General features: G+C 43.2%; 1 protein-coding gene across 2 annotated transcripts in view; it reads left to right on the top strand.

The window, feature by feature from the left end:
- Window positions 1-20940, top strand: part of LOC124142694 (transducin beta-like protein 3) — a 32812-nt gene that overhangs the window by 5267 nt on the left and 6605 nt on the right. For both annotated transcript variants that reach the window (XM_048400760.1, XM_048400759.1), the window contains exons 7-18: window positions 1915-2085; window positions 2471-2546; window positions 5408-5507; window positions 8270-8472; window positions 9522-9722; window positions 11186-11292; window positions 12184-12385; window positions 12901-12990; window positions 13637-13705; window positions 13822-13892; window positions 17587-17743; window positions 18560-18618. In XM_048400760.1, the coding sequence (XP_048256717.1) occupies window positions 1915-2085; window positions 2471-2546; window positions 5408-5507; window positions 8270-8472; window positions 9522-9722; window positions 11186-11292; window positions 12184-12385; window positions 12901-12990; window positions 13637-13705; window positions 13822-13892; window positions 17587-17743; window positions 18560-18618 (1506 nt within the window). The remainder of the gene's footprint in view (window positions 1-1914; window positions 2086-2470; window positions 2547-5407; window positions 5508-8269; window positions 8473-9521; window positions 9723-11185; window positions 11293-12183; window positions 12386-12900; window positions 12991-13636; window positions 13706-13821; window positions 13893-17586; window positions 17744-18559; window positions 18619-20940) is intronic.

Genomic DNA, 20940 nt, shown 5'->3' with positions numbered 1-20940 from the left:
AATGCCTGAGGCGTTCCTGTGTAATGCCTGAGGCTTTCCAGGGGAATTCCCAGGACCTGAGTAAATTTCAATTGCAATACCTTTGTTTTACAATTAACGTTTCGTTAACTTGGCTCTTGGTGAGAACACAATTGTGTTTGATGATTGGTTATAAGTCACAATTGTTTTTAACGTGAAAATTCCATGACATGAATCGAACCTGTAACCTTTTATCTTGTAAACAAATTTTAACCCACTGTTTTCCACTGAGCTGCATGTGATGAGAAGTTGTTAGGTTGTTTATTGTTTATGTCATGACTCCAGCTAGTCCATGCTGCACATGGTTTGATGGAATTCCTTTTATACTGCGATACACTGTATTGTTTCACTAAAAGGTATATCAATGTTTTCTTATTTTTTATCCCCCGCCGCGCGAAAGCGCGAAGCGGGGGATATAGTATTCACGTACGTCCGTCCGTCCGTACGTACGTCCGTACGTCCCACCTGTTTGTTGCCGCGATATCTCAAGAACTAAACACTGGATTGTCTTCATATTTGGAACTATGGTGTATATACAGACTCCGCAGACACCAGTCGGTTTTGGTGACCTTGACCCCATTTTCAAGGTCACAGAAGGCATATCTGCTTTTGGAGTTGGAAAACGGTGTTGCCGCGATATCTCAAGAACTAAACACTGGATTGTCTTCATATTTGGAACTATGGTGTATATACAGACTCCGCAGACACCAGTCGGTTTTGGTGACCTTGATCCCATTTTCAAGGTCACAGCAGACAAATCTGCTTTTAGAGTTGGAAAACGGTGTTGCCGCGATATCTCAAGAACTAAACACTGGATTGTCTTCATATTTGGAACTATGGTGTATATACAGACACCGCAGACACCAGTCGGTTTTGGTGACCTTGATCCCATTTTCAAGGTCACAGCAGACAAATCTGCTTTTAGAGTTGGAAAACGGTGTTGCCGCGATATCTCAAGAACTAAACACTGGATTGTCTTCATATTTGGAACTATGGTGTATATACAGACTCCGCAGACACCAGTCGGTTTTGGTGACCTTGATCCCATTTTAAAGGTCACAGAAGGCAAATCTGCTTTTGGAGTTGGAAAACGGTGTTGCCGCGATATCTCAAGAACTAAACACTGGATTGTCTTCATATTTGGAACTATAGTGTATATACAGACACCGCATACACCTGTCAGATTTGGTGACCTTGACCCCATTTTCAAGGTCACAGCAGGCAAATCTGTTTTTGGAGTTGGAAAACGGTGTTGCCACAATATCTCAAGAACTAATCGCTGGATTGTCTTCATATTTGGTACTATGGTGTACAGGAGGGGGATATTTCGTCACTCTGTGACAAATACTTGTTCTGGTTTTTCTTGCATTTAGTCGGTTCATAAGTTGAATAAAACACACATCCTCAGGCTTTCCCTCGCTCACAGTTTTACATTTTTAACTAAAACCCTGGAGGCGTGCTTTATCCTATACTGAAGCGTCGTGACAAAGAATAAAAGAAGTTCACCTGATGAAGGAGCTAGAAGTAGCAAGAAGGAGCTAGAAACGTCGTGACAAAGATTAAGAGAAGTTGCTGTCCATAAAATGTGTCATGTATTCAAGACAGCAGTAGTTTCACAAACATCAGTCATATCACATACTCCACGGTTCCTCAGTCAGTTATTTATTTTTCATATATATTACTCACGTAAACAATTAAGTCAACCTCTGTATGTTGAATTGGATAGAATAGTGTGCTATGACTGATATTCAGCTAGATAAGGCTGTAGAAGTTTCAGGATAATACTTGCGTTGGTGGTTTATGGTTCTGTGGTGTAGTGGATAGAGCCCCAAACTGGAGACTGGAATTTTCCCTGTGTTGAAGTGTGATGTAGATACATTGTTCTCTGTGTTACAGTGTGATGGCATTCCGGCCGGAGTCATCTCAAGTCCAGCTGGTTTCGGCAGCTGACGACTACAAGGTCCGTGTGTGGGACCTGGTGACCAGTTCTTGTGTTGCCATCATGGACAGTCACTACAGCCTTATCACCAGCCTCGTCTTCTCCGCTGATGGCACAGCCATGTACAGGTAGGACCTACTCAGCCACCATTAGCTTATCTTTGTTTGTTTTTTGTTGAACGCTGCACTCAGCAATATTCCAGCTATATGACGGCTGTCTGTAAATAGTCAAGTCTGCACCAGACAATCAAGTGATTGACATCATGAGCATCTATCCATGCAATTGGGATATGATGACATGCTTCAACCAAGTCAGAGAGCCTGACCACCCGATCCTGTTAGTCGCCTCTTACGACAAGCATAGTTACCTTTTACGACATGCATGGGTTGCTGAAGACCTTTTGTACCCTGCATCGTCAAGGGTGCATCAGCTTGTCTGGGCATGGCAGAAAGCCATGTACATGACTGCAGTCACTGTTATGAATAATATCCTACAACGTCATGTGTGTTTCAGTGGTGGTCGTGACAGCATCTTGGTTGTGTGGGACATGGAGAAATTGGCAGTCAGGAGGACGTTGCCAGTGTTTGAGGTATGTATAAAAGCGAATTTATAAGGGGATTTGTGACTGTGGCATTCCTTGATGTTTGCTCCAATAGTATTCGAATGTGGAGTGAGGTGAGGAGAAGTGGGGTTTAAGGTCGCATTCAAGATTTTTGCACGTATATAGTGATTGAGTGTGTTGGAGGATTTGGGTGTTGGCGCTTGTTCTAGTCTGGACTAATGCCGGTTTTATAGTGCTAACCCACTGAGATACCATGCTGCAGTTTAACATGGATACCCCACTCACACACAGTATACTGCCGCCAAGCCGACCAGTCCTTGTTTTATCCCTTAATGCTGAGTACCATTTTATACCAAGTACCATCTTTTAATGTTTCTTGGTGTGACATGTCTTAGGGATCAACCACTGACTTTTTAATTTCATTTTTAATTGCAAACTCAGTATTGTGTTTAAACAAGGCATGGTGGGATTGCAAAGAGGAAACAATGAAAATGAATGTTCCTTTTGTCATGGGTTTGCAATGGTAAAAGTGTTTCAGTGTAAGGGAGGCAACTCTTACAACCTTAGCGTCCTGACCTGTGCACACCTGTCTGGGATCTCCAGTCTGTTTGTACAGGGTGGATTCGGGTCATGGAATCCGGGTAGTGTGAGTTTCTCAGGTGTGGAATAAGTTTGAAAAATAGAAAAGTGTTGTAAAATCTTGTAAAAGAAGTAAAAATATCGTACCAGAAATTCTGTTGGGTGATATATCAGTGACAGGAAAATAAATCAAACTCAACAATAGACTGACATCCATGTTAACACCTCCCCTCACAGCTTATTACTATTCATGCAGGTTGTAGTACTGCAGGAACAAGATCTTGGGACTTCTTTTGCAGTGTGATTTGTATTGAAATAATATCATGGAGAGCTGGCATAATACTCCCAAAAAACATGGATATGTCATGGAAACTTGTCAGGCTAATTAGGAGATAAACCTGCTGTGTTTTGAAATTTGAGGTTGTCTAACTCTAGAATAATTAATTCATACTTAAAATACCTATTATTTTTAAGTTGGAATGACACTGAATCTGTCAGTGTATGAACCCTGTGACTATACAGAATGATGACTGGTATAACAGGCAAAATGTGTTGTCTGTCTTGGTCATATATGTTGTTTTATTGTGAGAGAGGACTTGCTACATCCTTATTATTCCTCTCTCATACTGTTCTTTTTTTAGGAAGTTTGACCTTGATCTGTGGCCTGATGTGTGCCTTGACATGTGCCTTGATCGGTGGCCGGACTTGTGCCTTGATCTGTGGCCTGACACATGCCTTGATCTGTGGCCTGACTTGTTCCTTGATCTGTGCCCTGACATGTGCTTTGATCTGTGATTTGATATGTGGCTTGTTCTGTGGCCTGACACATGCCTTGATCTGTGGCCTGACTTGTTCCTTGATCTGTGGCCTGACTTGTTCCTTGATCTGTGGCCTGACACGTGCCTTGATCTGTGATTTGATATGTGGCTTGTTCTGTGGCATGACCTGTGCAGAGTGTGGAGTCTGTGGCCTGACTTGTTCCTTGATCTGTGGCCTGACTTGTTCCTTGATCTGTGGCCTGACTTGTTCCTTGATCTGTGGCCTGACTTGTTCCTTGATCTGTGGCCTGACTTGTTCCTTGATCTGTGGCCTGACTTGTGCCTTGATCTGTGGCCTGACTTGTTCCTTGATCTGTGCCCTGACATGTTCCTTGATCTGTGGCCTGACTTGTTCCTTGATCTGTGGCCTGACTTGTGCCTTGATCTGTGGCCTGACTTGTTCCTTGATCTGTGGCCTGACTTGTTCCTTGATCTGTGGCCTGACACGTGCCTTGATCTGTGATTTGATATGTGGCTTGTTCTGTGGCATGACACATGCCTTGATCTGTGGCCTGACTTGTTCCTTGATCTGTGGCCTGACTTGTTCCTTGATCTGTGGCCTGACTTGTTCCTTGATCTGTGGCCTGACTTGTTCCTTGATCTGTGGCCTGACTTGTTCCTTGATCTGTGCCTTGATATGTGCCTTGAAACGCGCTTTGACCTGTGCGCTGACATGAACTTTGACCTGTGGCTTGACCTGTGCAGAGTGTGGAGTCTGTGGCCTGACTTGTTCCTTGATCTGTGGCCTGACTTGTTCCTTGATCTGTGGCCTGACTTGTTCCTTGATCTGTGGCCTGACTTGTTCCTTGATCTGTGGCCTGACTTGTTCCTTGATCTGTGGCCTGACTTGTGCCTTGATCTGTGGCCTGACTTGTTCCTTGATCTGTGCCCTGACATGTGCTTTGATCTGTGTCTTGTTTTGTGCCTTGACATGTGCCTTGATATGTGCCTTGATATGTGCCTTGATATGTGCCTTGAAACGCGCTTTGACCTGTGCGCTGACATGAACTTTGACCTGTGCCTTGATCTGTGGCCTGACTTGTTCCTTGATCTGTGGCCTGACTTGTTCCTTGATCTGTGGCCTGACACGTGCCTTGATCTGTGATTTGATATGTGGCTTGTTCTGTGGCATGACACATGCCTTGATCTGTGGCCTGACTTGTTCCTTGATCTGTGGCCTGACTTGTTCCTTGATCTGTGGCCTGACTTGTTCCTTGATCTGTGGCCTGACTTGTTCCTTGATCTGTGGCCTGACTTGTTCCTTGATCTGTGGCCTGACTTGTTCCTTGATCTGTGGCCTGACTTGTGCCTTGATCTGTGGCCTGACTTGTTCCTTGATCTGTGCCCTGACATGTGCTTTGATCTGTGTCTTGTTTTGTGCCTTGACATGTGCCTTGATATGTGCCTTGATATGTGCCTTGATATGTGCCTTGAAACGCGCTTTGACCTGTGCGCTGACATGAACTTTGACCTGTGGCTTGACCTGTGCAGAGTGTGGAGTCTGTGATGCTGCTGCGGGATGACCGGGACTATAGTGACCTTGACCTTCCATCTCCAGACTGTCCGCATGTCCTTGTAGCCAGCAGTAAAGGTGAGATGTACTCATGAAGTCATGTGACATATTTATTATTCACTGGTGGGTCCAGATGTTTCAGACATCTTACCTGTGTCAGTTCTGCGTTCTCATCACTCTGTTACTTGGGTAACATAATTATACATTATGACATGACACAGCTTTCTAAAATACAGATGACATTGTATATATTCTCTATTTTGAACTCAAAGAGGGGCATTGTTGACCTAATACCTACACGGACATATTAAAGAAGATATTGTTTCCTGATAACTGACTTCACTTGGGAATAACTTATACTGCTCAACTTTTGATAGGGATAATTCTGTTTAAATACAGTCAAGTCTCGTTAATCCGACAATTAGCTTTATCCGACAATTAGCTTTATCCAACACAAATGATGGGAACCGTTTTAATCAGTGCTATTTAGACCCGTTAATCCGACAGTCTCGCACTCCGACTCCGACACACCTAATTTGCAATGAAATGCTGAAATCACTTATTAATCAGTCTCTGTAATCCGACACAGTGATCAGCGTACTCCGTGGTCATCTGCCCGCGAGTACACAGCCCCGTGTTTTGATGCGAGATGAGTCGGCGAGAAGCTGCATATTTCAACGGCTGCAGAGATAAACTTGCTTAACAATAAACAATTGCTGCTTTAAATATACAAAACAAGATTAATCACATGCCTAGATTACCTCAATCTCATTAAAATCGGATACAAGTTCTCGCTACCACTGTGGACATCCCAATACAGGTCACGTCAGAACGACCTTTCGCGAACTTTGACCGACCAATGAAATTAGAAACAGGAAGTCGACATTAGCCACTAAGAAAGCATTGCATTGCGGCACCAGTTTCAAATTAGCGACTTCCATTCCAGACTATGCTTTAAAAATCAGTCAATTTTGAATCAGTCATACAGTCCGTAACAGTTGTTTTGTGTTAAACTTTAGTGGTTGCATGATTAGAAAACATATTCCGCTGACAATGTAACACAACAATATGAATATTTCATTTTTCCTTTTCCTACGTGTTCGTATTGTTATCTATTGTGTAGTTGTCCAATTTTCGATCACGAACGTTTATACTACCTAATTTCGTTTATCCGACATACTCGTTAATCCGACATAATCATATGCAACCAACAATGTCGGATTAACAGGACTTGACTGTATACACTTTAGCATCTTCCCGAGGCAAGAGAGTTAACTGACTTTAAATGTCCAGTTTCCACCCTTGCCCAACTTGGCTGGAATCCCTGGGCTCGATCGTAGCGCCACCAGTGGCTATTACGAGTTATGTCCTTTCTATGCCTCTCCTATTGACCAATCAGATTCAACTTCTCGTATCACCTGCATTTGCTTCAAACAAAACGGTGGCGCCAAGTCAAGACGATCTGATTGATAATCAAGATCTATATTGTGATAAAATGAGTCTTACATCGCGAAGTGCATCAAATCTTGATTAAAAGCATGAAAAGATTTAGAAAATATCTGTTGACAACGAGTTAGCGGTGCACAGGCTTTGCAAATCCTGCAGTCGACCGAAATCTGCATGACACTTTACGCACCGGATTTCGATTTCAGTGAGCGATTTTGATTGGACTATGCATAGACTCGTTAGTCCAGCTAAAATGTAACTCCATAATACCAGCCTAGTTCGGCAAAGGTGGAAACTGGACTTTTATAGTCAGTTAACTCCCTTGCCTCGGGAAGATGACACTTGAGAGGAGAATCAGTTTATGTATCATGGAAACATTAAAAATGTCCCTATCAGAAGTTGAGTAGTATACTGATCAAGAACTAACCAAGCAGGAACCTGTGACACTTTCACTTCCTTAATAAACAGACAGTTTCATGTATGTTGCTTGCATGTTATTGATTGTGTTCAATATGCAGGAAACAAACCTTGTTTGCTCACTAGAATTTGTTCCAGTGGTCAACCAAGTAGTTGCTGTGTAGTCGGTGTGTTATAACTGATGTGTAGTCGGTGTGTAATAACTGATGTGTAGTCGGTGTGTAATAACTGATGTGTAGTCGGTGTGTAATAACTGATGTGTAGTCTGTGTGTAATAACTGATGTGTAGTCTGTGTGTAATAACTGATGTATGGTCGGTGTGTTATAACTGATGTGTAGTCTGTGTGTAATAACTGATGTGTAGACTGTATGTAATAACTGATGTATGGTCGGTGTGTAATAACTGATGTGTAGTCTGTGTGTAATAACTGATGTGTAATCTGTGTGTAATAACTGATATGTAGTCTGTGTGCAATAACTGATGTGTAGTCTGTGTGTAATAACTGATGTGTAATCTGTGTGTAATAACTGATGTGTAGTCTGTGTGTAATAACTGATATGTAGTCTGTGTGTAATAACTGATGTGTAGTCTGTGTGTAATAACTGATGTGTAGTCTGTGTGTAATAACTGATATGTAGTTTGTGTGTAATAACTGATATGTAGTTTGTGTGTAATAACTGATGTGTAGTCTGTGTGTAATAACTGATGTGTAGTCGGTGTGTAATAACTGATATGTAGCTTGTGTGCAATAACTGATGTATAGTTTGTGTGTAATAACTGATGTATAATTTGTAATAACTGATGTGTAGTTTGTGTGAAATAATTGATGTATAGTTTGTGTGTAATAACTGATATTAGTCTGTGTGTATTAACTGATGTTACTAGTGTTTGTGTAATATCTAATATAAGCGTGTGTGTAATAACTGATATGTAGACTGTATGTAATAACTGATGTATATTCTTTGATGTCCCGCAGGCAATATACGTGTCATCAACACCCTGACAGGACGGTGTGTGCACAAGAAGGAAGCCATCACTGCCACCGCTGCAGATGAAGCAGACGATGACCAGGTGGTCACGCAGGCCATACACGTCCCAGCCATCGACTCTGTGGTCATCGTCACATACGACCAGAACATCATCTTTTATGATGAGCAAAACCTTTCTGTCTCCAAACAAGTAAGTAAACAAGTTGGTAATAAACAGCTAAACACACACACACACACACTTACACACACACACAGACACGCACACACACACACTCAGACAGACACACACTAACCAGCTAGATACATACAAATTTACATAAACAAGATTTTATAGATGGAATTGAACATTTTTGTCGGAGAAATAAGTGAAGTTGACTGAGCGAGTACAGTCAATGAGATCACATGGAGAACAACAAGTCAGGACACTGGGACTGGACACCAGGGCTTGACGGGACACCAGGGCTTGACTGGACACCAGGGCTTGACTGGACACCAGGGCTTGACTGGACACCAGGGCTTGACGGGACACCAGGGCTTGACAGGACACCAAGGCTTGACGGGACACCAGGGCTTGACAGAACACCAGGGCTTGACTGGACACCAGGGCTTGACTGGACACCAGGGCTTGACTGGACACCAGGGCTTGACTGGACACCAGGGCTTGACGGGACACCAGGGCTTGACTGGACACCAGGGCTTGACGGGACACCAGGGCTTGACTGGACACAAGGGCTTGACGGGACACCAGGGCTTGACAGAACACCAGGGCTTGACGGGACACCAGGGCTTGACGGGACACCAGGGCTTGACAGGACACCAAGGCTTGACGGGACACCAGGGCTTGACAGAACACCAGGGCTTGACGGGACACCAGGGCTTGACTGGACACCAGGGCTTGACTGGACACCAGGGCTTGACTGGACATTAGGGCTTGACGGGACACCAGGACTTGACTGGACACCAGGGCTTGACTGGACATTAGGGCTTGACGGGACACCAGGGCTTGACGGGACACCAGGGCTTGACGGGACACCAGGGCTTGACTGGACACCAGGGCTTGACTGGACATTAGGGAGCACACCATCATGGGTCCCCAGGACAGGACACCTTAGTGCTACGGCTATTGTAAGTCTATGTTAAGGTATAGGCATTACAGAAGTATTAGCGCTTATACCACTTTGTGCGAGCTAGCCAAGGACACCTAGCGGGCCCAGTTCTTGCAACCTTGCTGTGTTTCAGTTGTCTGGCAGTGCTGACGAGGTGCTGGATGTGCAGTTTGTCGGCGAGGATGACACACACCTGGTTGTTGCAAGCAACAGTGCCAAGCTGAAGGTGTTCAATGTGAGCACGTGGGCGTGTCAGATCGTGGAGGGGCACTCTGACATTGTGCTGGCTGTGGCTGTCTATGCTAAAACAGGCCTTGTGGCTACCAGCTCCAAGGTAAGGTAGACGAAGGGACAGATAAGTTTCCATGGTCAAACTATCCTTCAATTTATATCTGATATACCGGTAACCAATTGCAGATATATCACAAAGTATTTAGTTTTATGTCTCGTTGATAAGTGCAGTGCATGTTTGTGAGCAGTACCTGTGTGTGAGCAGTACATGTGTGTGAGTAGTGCATGTGTTTGAGCAATACCTGTGTGTGAGCAGTGCCTGTGTGTGAGCAGTGCATGTGTGTGAGCAGTACATGTGTGTGAGTAGTGCATGTGTTTGAGCAATACCTGTGTGTGAGCAGTGCCTGTGTGTGAGCAGTGCATGTGTTTGAGCAATACCAGTGTGTGAGTAGTGCATGTGTGTGAGCACGTCATGTGTGTGAGCAATGCATGTATGTGAGCAGTGCCTGTTTGTGAGCAGCACCTGTGTGTGAGCAATACCTGTGTGTGAGCAGTGCATGTGTGTGATCAGTACCTGTGTGTGAGTAGTGCATGTGTGAGTAGTGCTTGTGTGTGAGCAGTGCATGTGAGTGAGCAGTACCTGTGTGTGAGTAGTGCATGTGTGAGTAGTGCATGTGTGTGAGCAGTGCATGTGTGTGAGCAGTACATGTGTGTGAGCAATACCTGTGTGTGAGCAGTACCTGTGTGTGAGCAGCACCTGTGTGTGAGTAGTACATGTGTGTGAGCAATACCTGTGTGTGAGCAGTACCTGTGTGTGAGCAGTACATGTGTGTGAGCAGCACCTGTGTGTGAGTAGTACATGTGTGTGAGCAATACCTGTGTGTGAGCAGTACCTGTGTGTGAGCAGTACATGTGTGTGAGCAGTACCTGTGTGTGAGAAGTGCATGTGTGAGTAGTGCATGTGTGTGAGCAGTGCATGTGTGTGAGCAATACCTGTGTGTGAGCAGTACATGTGTGTGAGCAGCACCTGTGTGTGAGTAGTACATGTGTGTGAGCAATACCTGTGTGTGAGCAGTACCTGTGTGTGAGCAGTACCTGTGTGTGAGCAGTACATGTGTGTGAGCAATACCTGTGTGTGAGCAGTGCATGTGTGTGAGCAGTACATGTGTGTGAGCAGTACATGTGTGTGAGCAGTACATGTGTGTGAGCAATACCTGTGTGTGAGCAGTACATGTGTGTGAGCAGCACCTGTGTGTGAGCGGAACATATGTGTGAGCAATACCTGCGTGTGAGCAATTAGTGTGTGTGAGCAGTGCATGTATGTGAGCAGCACCTGTGTCATGTGTGTGTGAGCAGTGCCTGTGTGTGAGCAGTGCATGTGTGTGAGCAGCACCTGTGTGTGAGCAGTGCATGTGTGTGAGCAGTGCATGTGTGTGAGCAGTAACTGTGTGTGAGCAGTGCATGTGTGTGAACAGTAACTGTTCGTGAGCAGTACATGTGTGTGAGCAGTGCATGTACGTGAGCAATACCTGTGTGTGAGCAGTACCTATGTGTTGTGTGTTCCAGGACTCGACAGTGAGACTGTGGAAGTTTCTGCCTGAGACAGGGAGTCTGTTTTGTGTTGCTGTCTGTCATGGCCACGTCCAGGCTGTCAGTTCAGTCGCCTTCTCCAGGTGAGTTCATGTGGATAAACTGGAGATCATTCTTAAAATAGACTTAAGCTGGAGATTACCTCTCTGTTCTGGTCTAAGCTGGACATCCTCATTTCATATCCAAGATGTTTCTGTTCTCGGCTGGAGATCCTTCTCTGTTCGTATCTCGGCTGGAGATCCTTCTCTGTTTGTATCTCGGCTGGAGATCCTTCTCTGTTCGTATCTCGGCTGGAGATCCTTCTCTGTTTGTATCTCAGCTGGAGATCCTTCTCTGTTCGTATTTCAGCTGGAGATCCTTCTCTGTTCGTATTTCAGCTGGAGATCCTTCTCTGTTCGTATTTCAGCTGGAGATCCATCTCTGTTCGTATTTCAGCTGGAGATCCTTCTCTATTCGTATTTCAGCTGGAGATCCATCTCTATTCGTATTTCAGCTGGAGATCCTTCTCTGTTCGATCTCAGCTGGAGATCCTTCTCTGTTTGTATTTCAGCTGGAGATCCTTCTCTGTTTGTATTTCAGCTGGAGATCCTTCTCTGTTCGTATTTCAGCTGGAGATCCATCTCTGTTCGTATTTCAGCTGGAGATCCTTCTCTATTCGTATTTCAGCTGGAGATCCATCTCTATTTGTATTTCAGCTGGAGATCCTTCTCTGTTCGATCTCAGCTGGAGATCCTTTTCTGTTCATCTGTCAAGTGGTGACCCTAATCATTTCATATATCAGCTTGAGATCCCTCCAAGTATATTTCTGGAGATTCTGAAAGCAAATTTTGAGGGCATGACTTCTGTTTACTGGAAAGCCATGATAATTTTATATCAAACCTTTCTACTTGTCCCATGCTACTTTTCTTAAGATTTTTATATGTGACAATGCTTCTAAACTGTCAGATATATCAGTTATGTGCTTGACCTTGTAGAAAATCCCCATCATTCATAGTGAGTGGTGGTCGAGACAGCACTCTGAAGTTGTGGCCAATAGAAGATGCTTTCAGCTCTGATGGGCTGACGGAACTCACATGTCGGGCCACAGAGCGGGGCCATGAGAAGGATATCAACTGCATAACTGTCGCACCAAATGACAAGTTCATTGCCACGGGCTCCCAGGATAAGACAGCAAAGGTGAGTGTCATTCAGTGTCAAGGTCATTGCAGTGAAGTCACTGGACAAGACATTCAAGGTCAGTGTCATTTTGTGTAAGGTCATTCCATGAGGTCACAGTCCAGGTCCTAGACAATCTCCAAGGGGTTAACATGAGCTTCATTCCATGAAGGTCATTGTTTTTTTGGGTCAAGGCTGCATTGAAGACATTATTAATTGCCAAGTTCATTGCCTTGTAGAGCACTAAAGGACATCAAGTCTAAAGCAACTATTCAGGAAAGTAGAAATGTATTAGAGGAAATGTGACGTTCAAGTGTTGTTGAAATCATTCAAGTTATGAAGGATACATGTAATAAGCAAAATGGCGCAGATGGAATTTCATTAACGTAATGACACTCCCCTCAAACATATTTCTCACAAATGAACATATACTTGATATATACTTGAATAGTTGATTTCAAGGTCCAGTGGTAGCTTGGGGATGCGTACCTCCACTGTCTACAAGACAGTTATGGGCGATGTGTTTATGATTTCAGCTGTGGAAGGGTTCCAATCTGTCTTTGGCCGGGGTGTTCCGAGGACACTCCAGAGGGGTGTGGTGCGTCCAGTTCTCACCTGTAGACCAGGTACACCTTGATTATCATAATCACATCAGTTTTTTTCTTACAATATCGTTTAATGCTCGTTTAATGACCCCCCAGTGTTATGGTAAGTCAAAAATCGCAAAATGTGTTGTAATTAAGTTCACTACTAAAAAGAGCTGCAACGAACAAGTGTCTACAGCTAGCTTTTCCTTTTGAACCTGCTCTGAAATATTCATAGTCAAGACGTTTCTCCACGATTTGAAGTAAATATGCATATCGCAATACATGTCGTATCATGATACGTATCGTATCGTGGCCTTGCTGTATCATTTCACCCCTAATGAGAATATGTGTACATATATGTAAGGAACACAATGTAGATGAAAGCCGAACCGTTATTTCTGAATTAACATTCAACATTGAAAATATTACACTCAAGTAATGTAAAACATGTAAATCACTTTTTCGTAATCTGAAAATTTTGAAACTTGCAAACTTCTATCATGAAACCTTGCTATAAACAATTGGTTTCAACTGAAATTAAGTTAAACCTAAAAAAGCTCCAAATCGTCAAAGAGAAGGTAAGTCAGATAATGTGTGTCATGGTGAAGACAAGCTAGGCTAGTCTACTGTAGGGTACATACGACTGAAGAGCCTGGTCTTACCGACACCTGTTTTGTTGCTGCAGTGTTTGGCCACCAGCTCTACCGACGGCAGTGTCCGCATCTGGAGTCTGTCCGACCTCTCCTGTCTGAAGGTCAGTGCTTCGTCTTATCATCTTTATCATTTATGGATGAAGGAGACACATGTTGTAAACAAAGTAGTAAACAACCAGTTACATTGTGGATGTATTGTTTGTTTTGTGTTCTACAGACCTTTGAAGGCCATGATGCGTCCGTCCTGAAGGTGGTGTTTGTCTCAAGAGGCATGCAGCTGCTGTCTGTGTAAGTAGACCTTGATGTGTGTAAGCAGACCTTGATGTGTGTAAGTAGACCTTGATGTGTGTAAGTAGACCTTGATGTGTGTAAGCAGACCTTGATGTGTGTAAGCAGACCTTGATGTGTGTAAGCAGACCTTGATGTGTGTAAGCAGACCTTGATGTGTGTAAGTAGACCTTGATGTGTGTAAGTAGACCTTGATGTGTGTAAGCAGACCTTGATGTGTGTAAGTAGACCTTGATGTGTGTAAGTAGACCTTGATGTGTGTAAGTAGACCTTGATGTGTGTAAGTAGACAACGATGTGTGTAAGCAGACCTTGATGTGTGTAAGCAGACCTTGATGTGTGTAAGTAGACCTTGATGTGTGTAAGCAGACAACGATGTGTGTAAGCAGACCTTGATGTGTGTAAGTAGACCTTGATGTGTGTAAGCAGACCTTGATGTGTGTAAGTAGACCTTGATGTGTGTAAGTAGACCTTGATGTGTGTAAGTAGACCTTGATGTGTGTAAGCAGACCTTGATGTGTGTAAGTAGACCTTGATGTGTGTAAGCAGACCTTGATGTGTGTAAGTAGACCTTGATGTGTGTAAGTAGACCTTGATGTGTGTAAGTAGACCTTGATGTGTGTAAGTAGACAACGATGTGTGTAAGCAGACCTTGATGTGTGTAAGTAGACCTTGATGTGTGTAAGTAGACCTTGATGTGTGTAAGTAGACCTTGATGTGTGTAAGTAGACAACGATGTGTGTAAGCAGACCTTGATGTGTGTAAGTAGACAACGATGTGTGTAAGGAGACCTTGATGTGTGTAAGTAGACAACGATGTGTGTAAGCAGACCTTGATGTGTGTAAGTAGACAACGATGTGTGTAAGCAGACCTTGATGTGTGTAAGTAGACGATGTGTGTAAGCAGACCTTGATATGTGTAAGTAGACAACGATGTGTGTAAGCAGACCTTGATGTGTGTAAGCAGACCTTGATGTGTGTAAGTAGACCTTGATGTGTATTAGCAGACCTTGATGTGTGTAAGCAGACCTTGATGTGTGTAAGTAGACCTTGATGTGTGTAAGCAGACCTTGATGTGTGTAAGTAGACCTTGATGTGTGTAAGCAGACCTTGATGTGTGTAAGTAGACCTTGATGTGTGTAAGTAGACAACGATGTGTGTAAGCAGACCTTGATGTGTGTAAGTAGACAACGATGTGTGTAAGCAGACCTTGATGTGTGTAAGTAGACAACGATGTGTGTAAGCAGACCTTGATGTGTGTAAGTAGACAACGATGTGTGTAAGCAGACCTTGATGTGTGTAAGTAGACAACGATGTGTGTAAGCAGACCTTGATGTGTGTAAGCAGACCTTGATGTGTGTAAGTAGACCTTGATGTGTGTAAGTAGACAACGATGTGTGTAAGCAGACCTTGATGTGTGTAAGCAGACCTTGATGTGTGTAAGTAGACCTTGATGTGTATTAGCAGACCTTGATGTGTGTAAGTAGACCTTGATGTGTGTAAGTAGACCTTGATGTGTGTAAGTAGACCTTGTTGTGTGTAAGTAGACCTTGATGTGTGTTTGTAGACCTTGATGGGTGTAAGCAGACCTTGATGTGTGTAAGTAGACCTTGTTGTGTGTAAGTAGACCTTGATGTGTGTAAGTAGACCTTGTTGTGTGTAAGTAGACCTTGATGTGTGTAAGTAGACAACGATGTGTGTAAGCAGACCTTGATGTAAGTAGACAACGATGTGTGTAAGGAGACCTTGATGTGTGTAAGTAGACAACGATGTGTGTAAGCAGACCTTGATGTGTGTAAGTAGACAACGATGTGTGTAAGCAGACCTTGATGTGTGTAAGTAGACGATGTGTGTAAGCAGACCTTGATGTGTGTAAGTAGACAACGATGTGTGTAAGCAGACCTTGATGTGTGTAAGCAGACCTTGATGTGTGTAAGTAGACCTTGATGTGTATTAGCAGACCTTGATGTGTGTAAGCAGACCTTGATGTGTGTAAGTAGACCTTGATGTGTGTAAGCAGACCTTGATGTGTGTAAGTAGACCTTGATGTGTGTAAGCAGACCTTGATGTGTGTAAGTAGACCTTGATGTGTGTAAGTAGACAACGATGTGTGTAAGCAGACCTTGATGTGTGTAAGTAGACAACGATGTGTGTAAGCAGACCTTGATGTGTGTAAGTAGACAACGATGTGTGTAAGCAGACCTTGATGTGTGTAAGTAGACAACGATGTGTGTAAGCAGACCTTGATGTGTGTAAGTAGACAACGATGTGTGTAAGCAGACCTTGATGTGTGTAAGCAGACCTTGATGTGTGTAAGTAGACCTTGATGTGTGTAAGTAGACAACGATGTGTGTAAGCAGACCTTGATGTGTGTAAGTAGACCTTGATGTGTGTAAGCAGACCTTGATGTGTGTAAGTAGACCTTGATGTGTCTAAGCAGACCTTGATGTGTGTAAGCAGACCTTGATGTGTGTAAGCAGACCGTGATTGTGTAAGTAGACCTTGATGTGTCTAAGCAGACCTTGATGTGTGTAAGCAGACCGTGATTGTGTAAGTAGACCTTGATCTGTGTAAGCAGACCTTGATGTGTGTAAGTAGACCTTCATGTAAGTAGACCTTGATGCGTATAAGTAGACCTTCATGCAAGTAGACCTTGATGTGTGTAAGTAGACCTTCATGCAAGTAGACCTTGATGTGTGTAAGCATGGTAAGTAGACCTTGATGTGTGTAAGTAGACCTTCATGTAAGTAGACCTTGATGCGTATAAGTAGACCTTCATGCAAGTAGACCTTGATGTGTGTAAGCATGGTAAGTAGACCTTGATGTGTGTAAGTAGACCTTGATGCGTGTAAGTAGACCTTGATGTGTGTAAGTAGACCTTCAAGTCAGTAGACCTTGATGTGTGTAAGCATGGTAAGTAGACCTTGATGTGTGTAAGTAGACCTTGATCTGTGTTAGTAGACCTTGATGTGTGTAAGTAGACCTTGATGTGTGTAAGTAGACCTTGATGCGTGTAAGTAGACCTTCAAGTCAGTAGACCTTGATGTGTGTAAGCATGGTAAGTAGACCTTGATGTGTGTAAGTAGACCTTGATGTGTGTAAGTAGACCTTGATGTGTGTAAGTAGACCTTCATGTAAGTAGACCTAGATCTGTGAAAGTAGACGTTGATGTGTGTAAGCATGGTAAGTAGACCTTGATGTGTGTAAGCAGACCTTGATGTGTGTTAGTAGACCTTGATGTGTGTAAGTAGACCTTGATGTGTGTAAGTAGACCTTGATGCGTGTAAGTAGACCTTCAAGTCAGTAGACCTTGATGTGTGTAAGCATGGTAAGTAGACCTTGATGTGTGTAAGTAGACCTTGATGTGTGTAAGTAGACCTTGATGAAAGTGAAAGTAGACGTTGACAGATCGGAGTGTATGATCTAGTATGAAGACGTTGACAGATCGGAGTGTATGATCTAGTATGTATATGTTGACAGATCTGAGTGTAGGATCTAGTATGTAGACGTTGACAGATCTGAGTGTATGATCTAGTATGTAGACGTTGACAGATCGGAGTGTATGATCTAGTATGTATATGTTGACAGATCTGAGTGTATGATCTAGTATGTAGACGTTGACAGATCTGAGTGTAGGATCTAGTATGTATATGTTGACAGATCTGAGTGTAGGATCTAGTATGTATATGTTGGCAGAGGGTCTGATGGCCTGCTGAAGCTGTGGACCATCAAGACGAACGACTGCGTGAAGACGTATGATGAGCATGCCGCCAAGGTCTGGTGCGTGGCCTGCAGCCAAGACGAGGAGAGGGTGGTCACGGCAGATGCAGAGTCCAACATTATCTTATGGAAGGTGGGGAGGAGTGTAGCCGCGTGTATCGCTCGGCGTTAGGTCCAGGCATATTGTCCGTCCACAAACTTGAACGCCTCTGACACTAAAACTACATGGGCTCCCATTCCAGCAATTTTTCAAAAACAGTCAGTTTCAACCATTAAACAGACTACATGTATCAGTATGAATGTTGAAAGTAGTTTAAGTACTATAAATTTGTAGTATGGAGTGCCCTGTCAGGATTCTAGGCTCTGGGTCCCCAATAATCTATGCTTGTCAAACGAGATGTTCAAGTTCAATGACGTGGCTGATTGTTGACAGTATGAGTCACTGGTTTGTCTGGTCTAGACTTGATAATACACAGGCCACCATGATGTGGTGGGAATATGGCTCACTGTGGTGTTGACCAACAGACCTGTGGATGCAGGATTACAGGGTCATAGGTTTTCGGACATCATACGTTTTTGGACAGACATGTTTATTGTGATTACTTGCGCTATAACAAGGTCGTGGCATCACACAGACATTGTCAATACTCAGATGATGAACTGTTTTTATGATAAAGTCATCTTTTATAAGTGAGTGCGATGTCTTGAGTTCTTGTGATTTACAAGAAATTACAAATGTTTCTTAAGCATCTGATAACACAGGGATATATACATTTTGGTGTTGTTTTAGTTTGGTCCTTTGTACTTCAGATACTCTTATTTAGTTAGTCTTTTACCCCCAGATTTCTGATCAAGGAAGTAATTTTCGCATATTTTGTTATTCAATAGAAGCATTCAGGAGGATATGTTTATTTCCCGGGTGGTACTGTAATCTTGGCGTGTGTTGCAGGATGTGTCTGAGCAGGAAGGTGAGGAAATCCTCCTTAAGCAAGAACAGCAAGTGCTGCAGTAAGTAGATATGTCTGTGTCCGCTTGGTTTGTTTGTTGTCAAACGCCTCATTTAGCAATATTGTGTAACGTTACCTTGCCATTTGACCTGGTAGTATCATGCAGGCATGCTAGCAACACTGTGACGTAACATACAGGTATGCTAGCAACATTGTGACGTAACATACAGACATGCTAGCAACACTGTGACGTAACATACAGGCATGCTAGCAACACTGTGACGTAACATACAGGCATGCTAGCAACACCGATAGTGACGTAACATACAGACATGCTAGCAACACTGACGTAACATACAGACATGCTAGCAACACTGTGACGTAACATACAGACATGCTAGCAACACTGTGACGTAACATACAGACATGCTAGCAACACTGTGACGTAACATACAGACATGCTAGCAACACTGTGACGTAACATACAGACATGCTAGCAACACCGATAGTGACGTAACATACAGACATACTAACAACACCGATAGTGACGTAACATACAGACATGCTAGCAACACTGTGACGTAACATACAGGTATGCTAGCAACATTGTGACGTAACATACAGACATGCTAGCAACACCGATAGTGACGTAACATACAGACATGCTAGCAACACTGTGACGTAACATACAGGCATGCTAGCAACACCGATAGTGACGTAACATACAGACATGCTAGCAACACTGACGTAACATACAGACATGCTAGCAACACTGTGACGTAACATACAGACATGCTAGCAACACTGTGACGTAACATACAGACATGCTAGCAACACTGTGACGTAACATACAGACATGCTAGCAACACTGTGACGTAACATACAGACATGCTAGCAACACCGATAGTGACGTAACATACAGACATACTAACAACACCGATAGTGACGTAACATACAGACATGCTAGCAACATAACAACATAACAACACCGATAGTGACGTAACATACAGACATGCTAGCAACACTGTGACGTAACATACAGGCATGCTAGCAACACCGATAGTGACGTAACATACAGACATGCTAGCAACACTGTGACGTAACATACAGACATGCTAGCAACACCGATAGTGACGTAACATACAGACATACTATCAGTGTTGTAAACATGCCAGTATATCATGTCACATACAGACATGCTAGCAACACTGTGACTTAACATACAGACATGCTAGCAACACTGTGACGTAACATACAGACATGCTAGCAACACCGATAGTGACGTAACATACAGACATACTAACAACACCGATAGTGACGTAACATACAGACATGCTAGCAACACTGTGACGTAACATACAGACATGCTAGCAACACTGTGACGTAACATACAGGCATGCTAGCAACACTGTGACGTAACATACAGACATGCTAGCAACACTGTGACGTAACATACAGACATGATAGCAACACTGTGACATAACATACAGGCATGCTAACAACACTGTGACGTAACATACAGACATGCTAGCAACACCGATAGTGACTTAACATACAGACATACTAACAACACAGATAGAGACATGACATACAGGCATACTAACAACACCGATAGTGACATGACATACAGGCATACTAACAACATCAATAGTGACATGACATACAGGCATGCTAACAACATCAATAGTGACATGACATACAGGCATACTAACAACACCGATAGTGACTTAACATACAGACATACTAACAACACAGATAGAGACATGACATACAGGCATACTAACAACACCGATAGTGACATGACATACAGACATGCTAACAACATCAATAGTGACATGACATACAGATATGCTAACAACATCAATAGTGACATGACATACAGACATGCTAACAACATCAATAGTGACATGACATACAGACATGCTAACAACATCAATAGTGACATGACATACAGGCATGCTAACAACACCGATAGTGACATGACATGCAGATATGTTAACAACACTGATAGTGACATGACATACAAGCATGTTAACAACACTGATAGTGACATGTAATGCAGGCATGCTAACAACACCGATAGTGAAATGACATACAGGCATGCTAACAACACCGATAGTGACATAACATGCAGGCATGTTAACAACATCAATAGTGACATGACATACAGACATGCTAACAACATCAATAGTGACATGACATACAGGCATACTAACAACACCGATAGTGACATGACATACAGGCATGCTAACAACACCGATAGTGACATGACATGCAGGCATGCTAACAACACTGATAGTGACATGATATACTGGCATGTTTACAACACTGATAGTGACATGACATACTGGCATGCTAACAACACTGATAATGAAATGACATA

Source organism: Haliotis rufescens, unplaced genomic scaffold (assembly GCF_023055435.1).
Source record: "Haliotis rufescens isolate VD_foot unplaced genomic scaffold, xgHalRufe1.0.p SCAF_20, whole genome shotgun sequence".
In the NCBI taxonomy this organism is placed as follows: domain Eukaryota; kingdom Metazoa; phylum Mollusca; class Gastropoda; order Lepetellida; family Haliotidae; genus Haliotis; species Haliotis rufescens.
The sequence above is the reverse complement of the archived record's forward strand: the minus strand, read 5'-3'. Positions and strand labels throughout refer to the sequence as shown.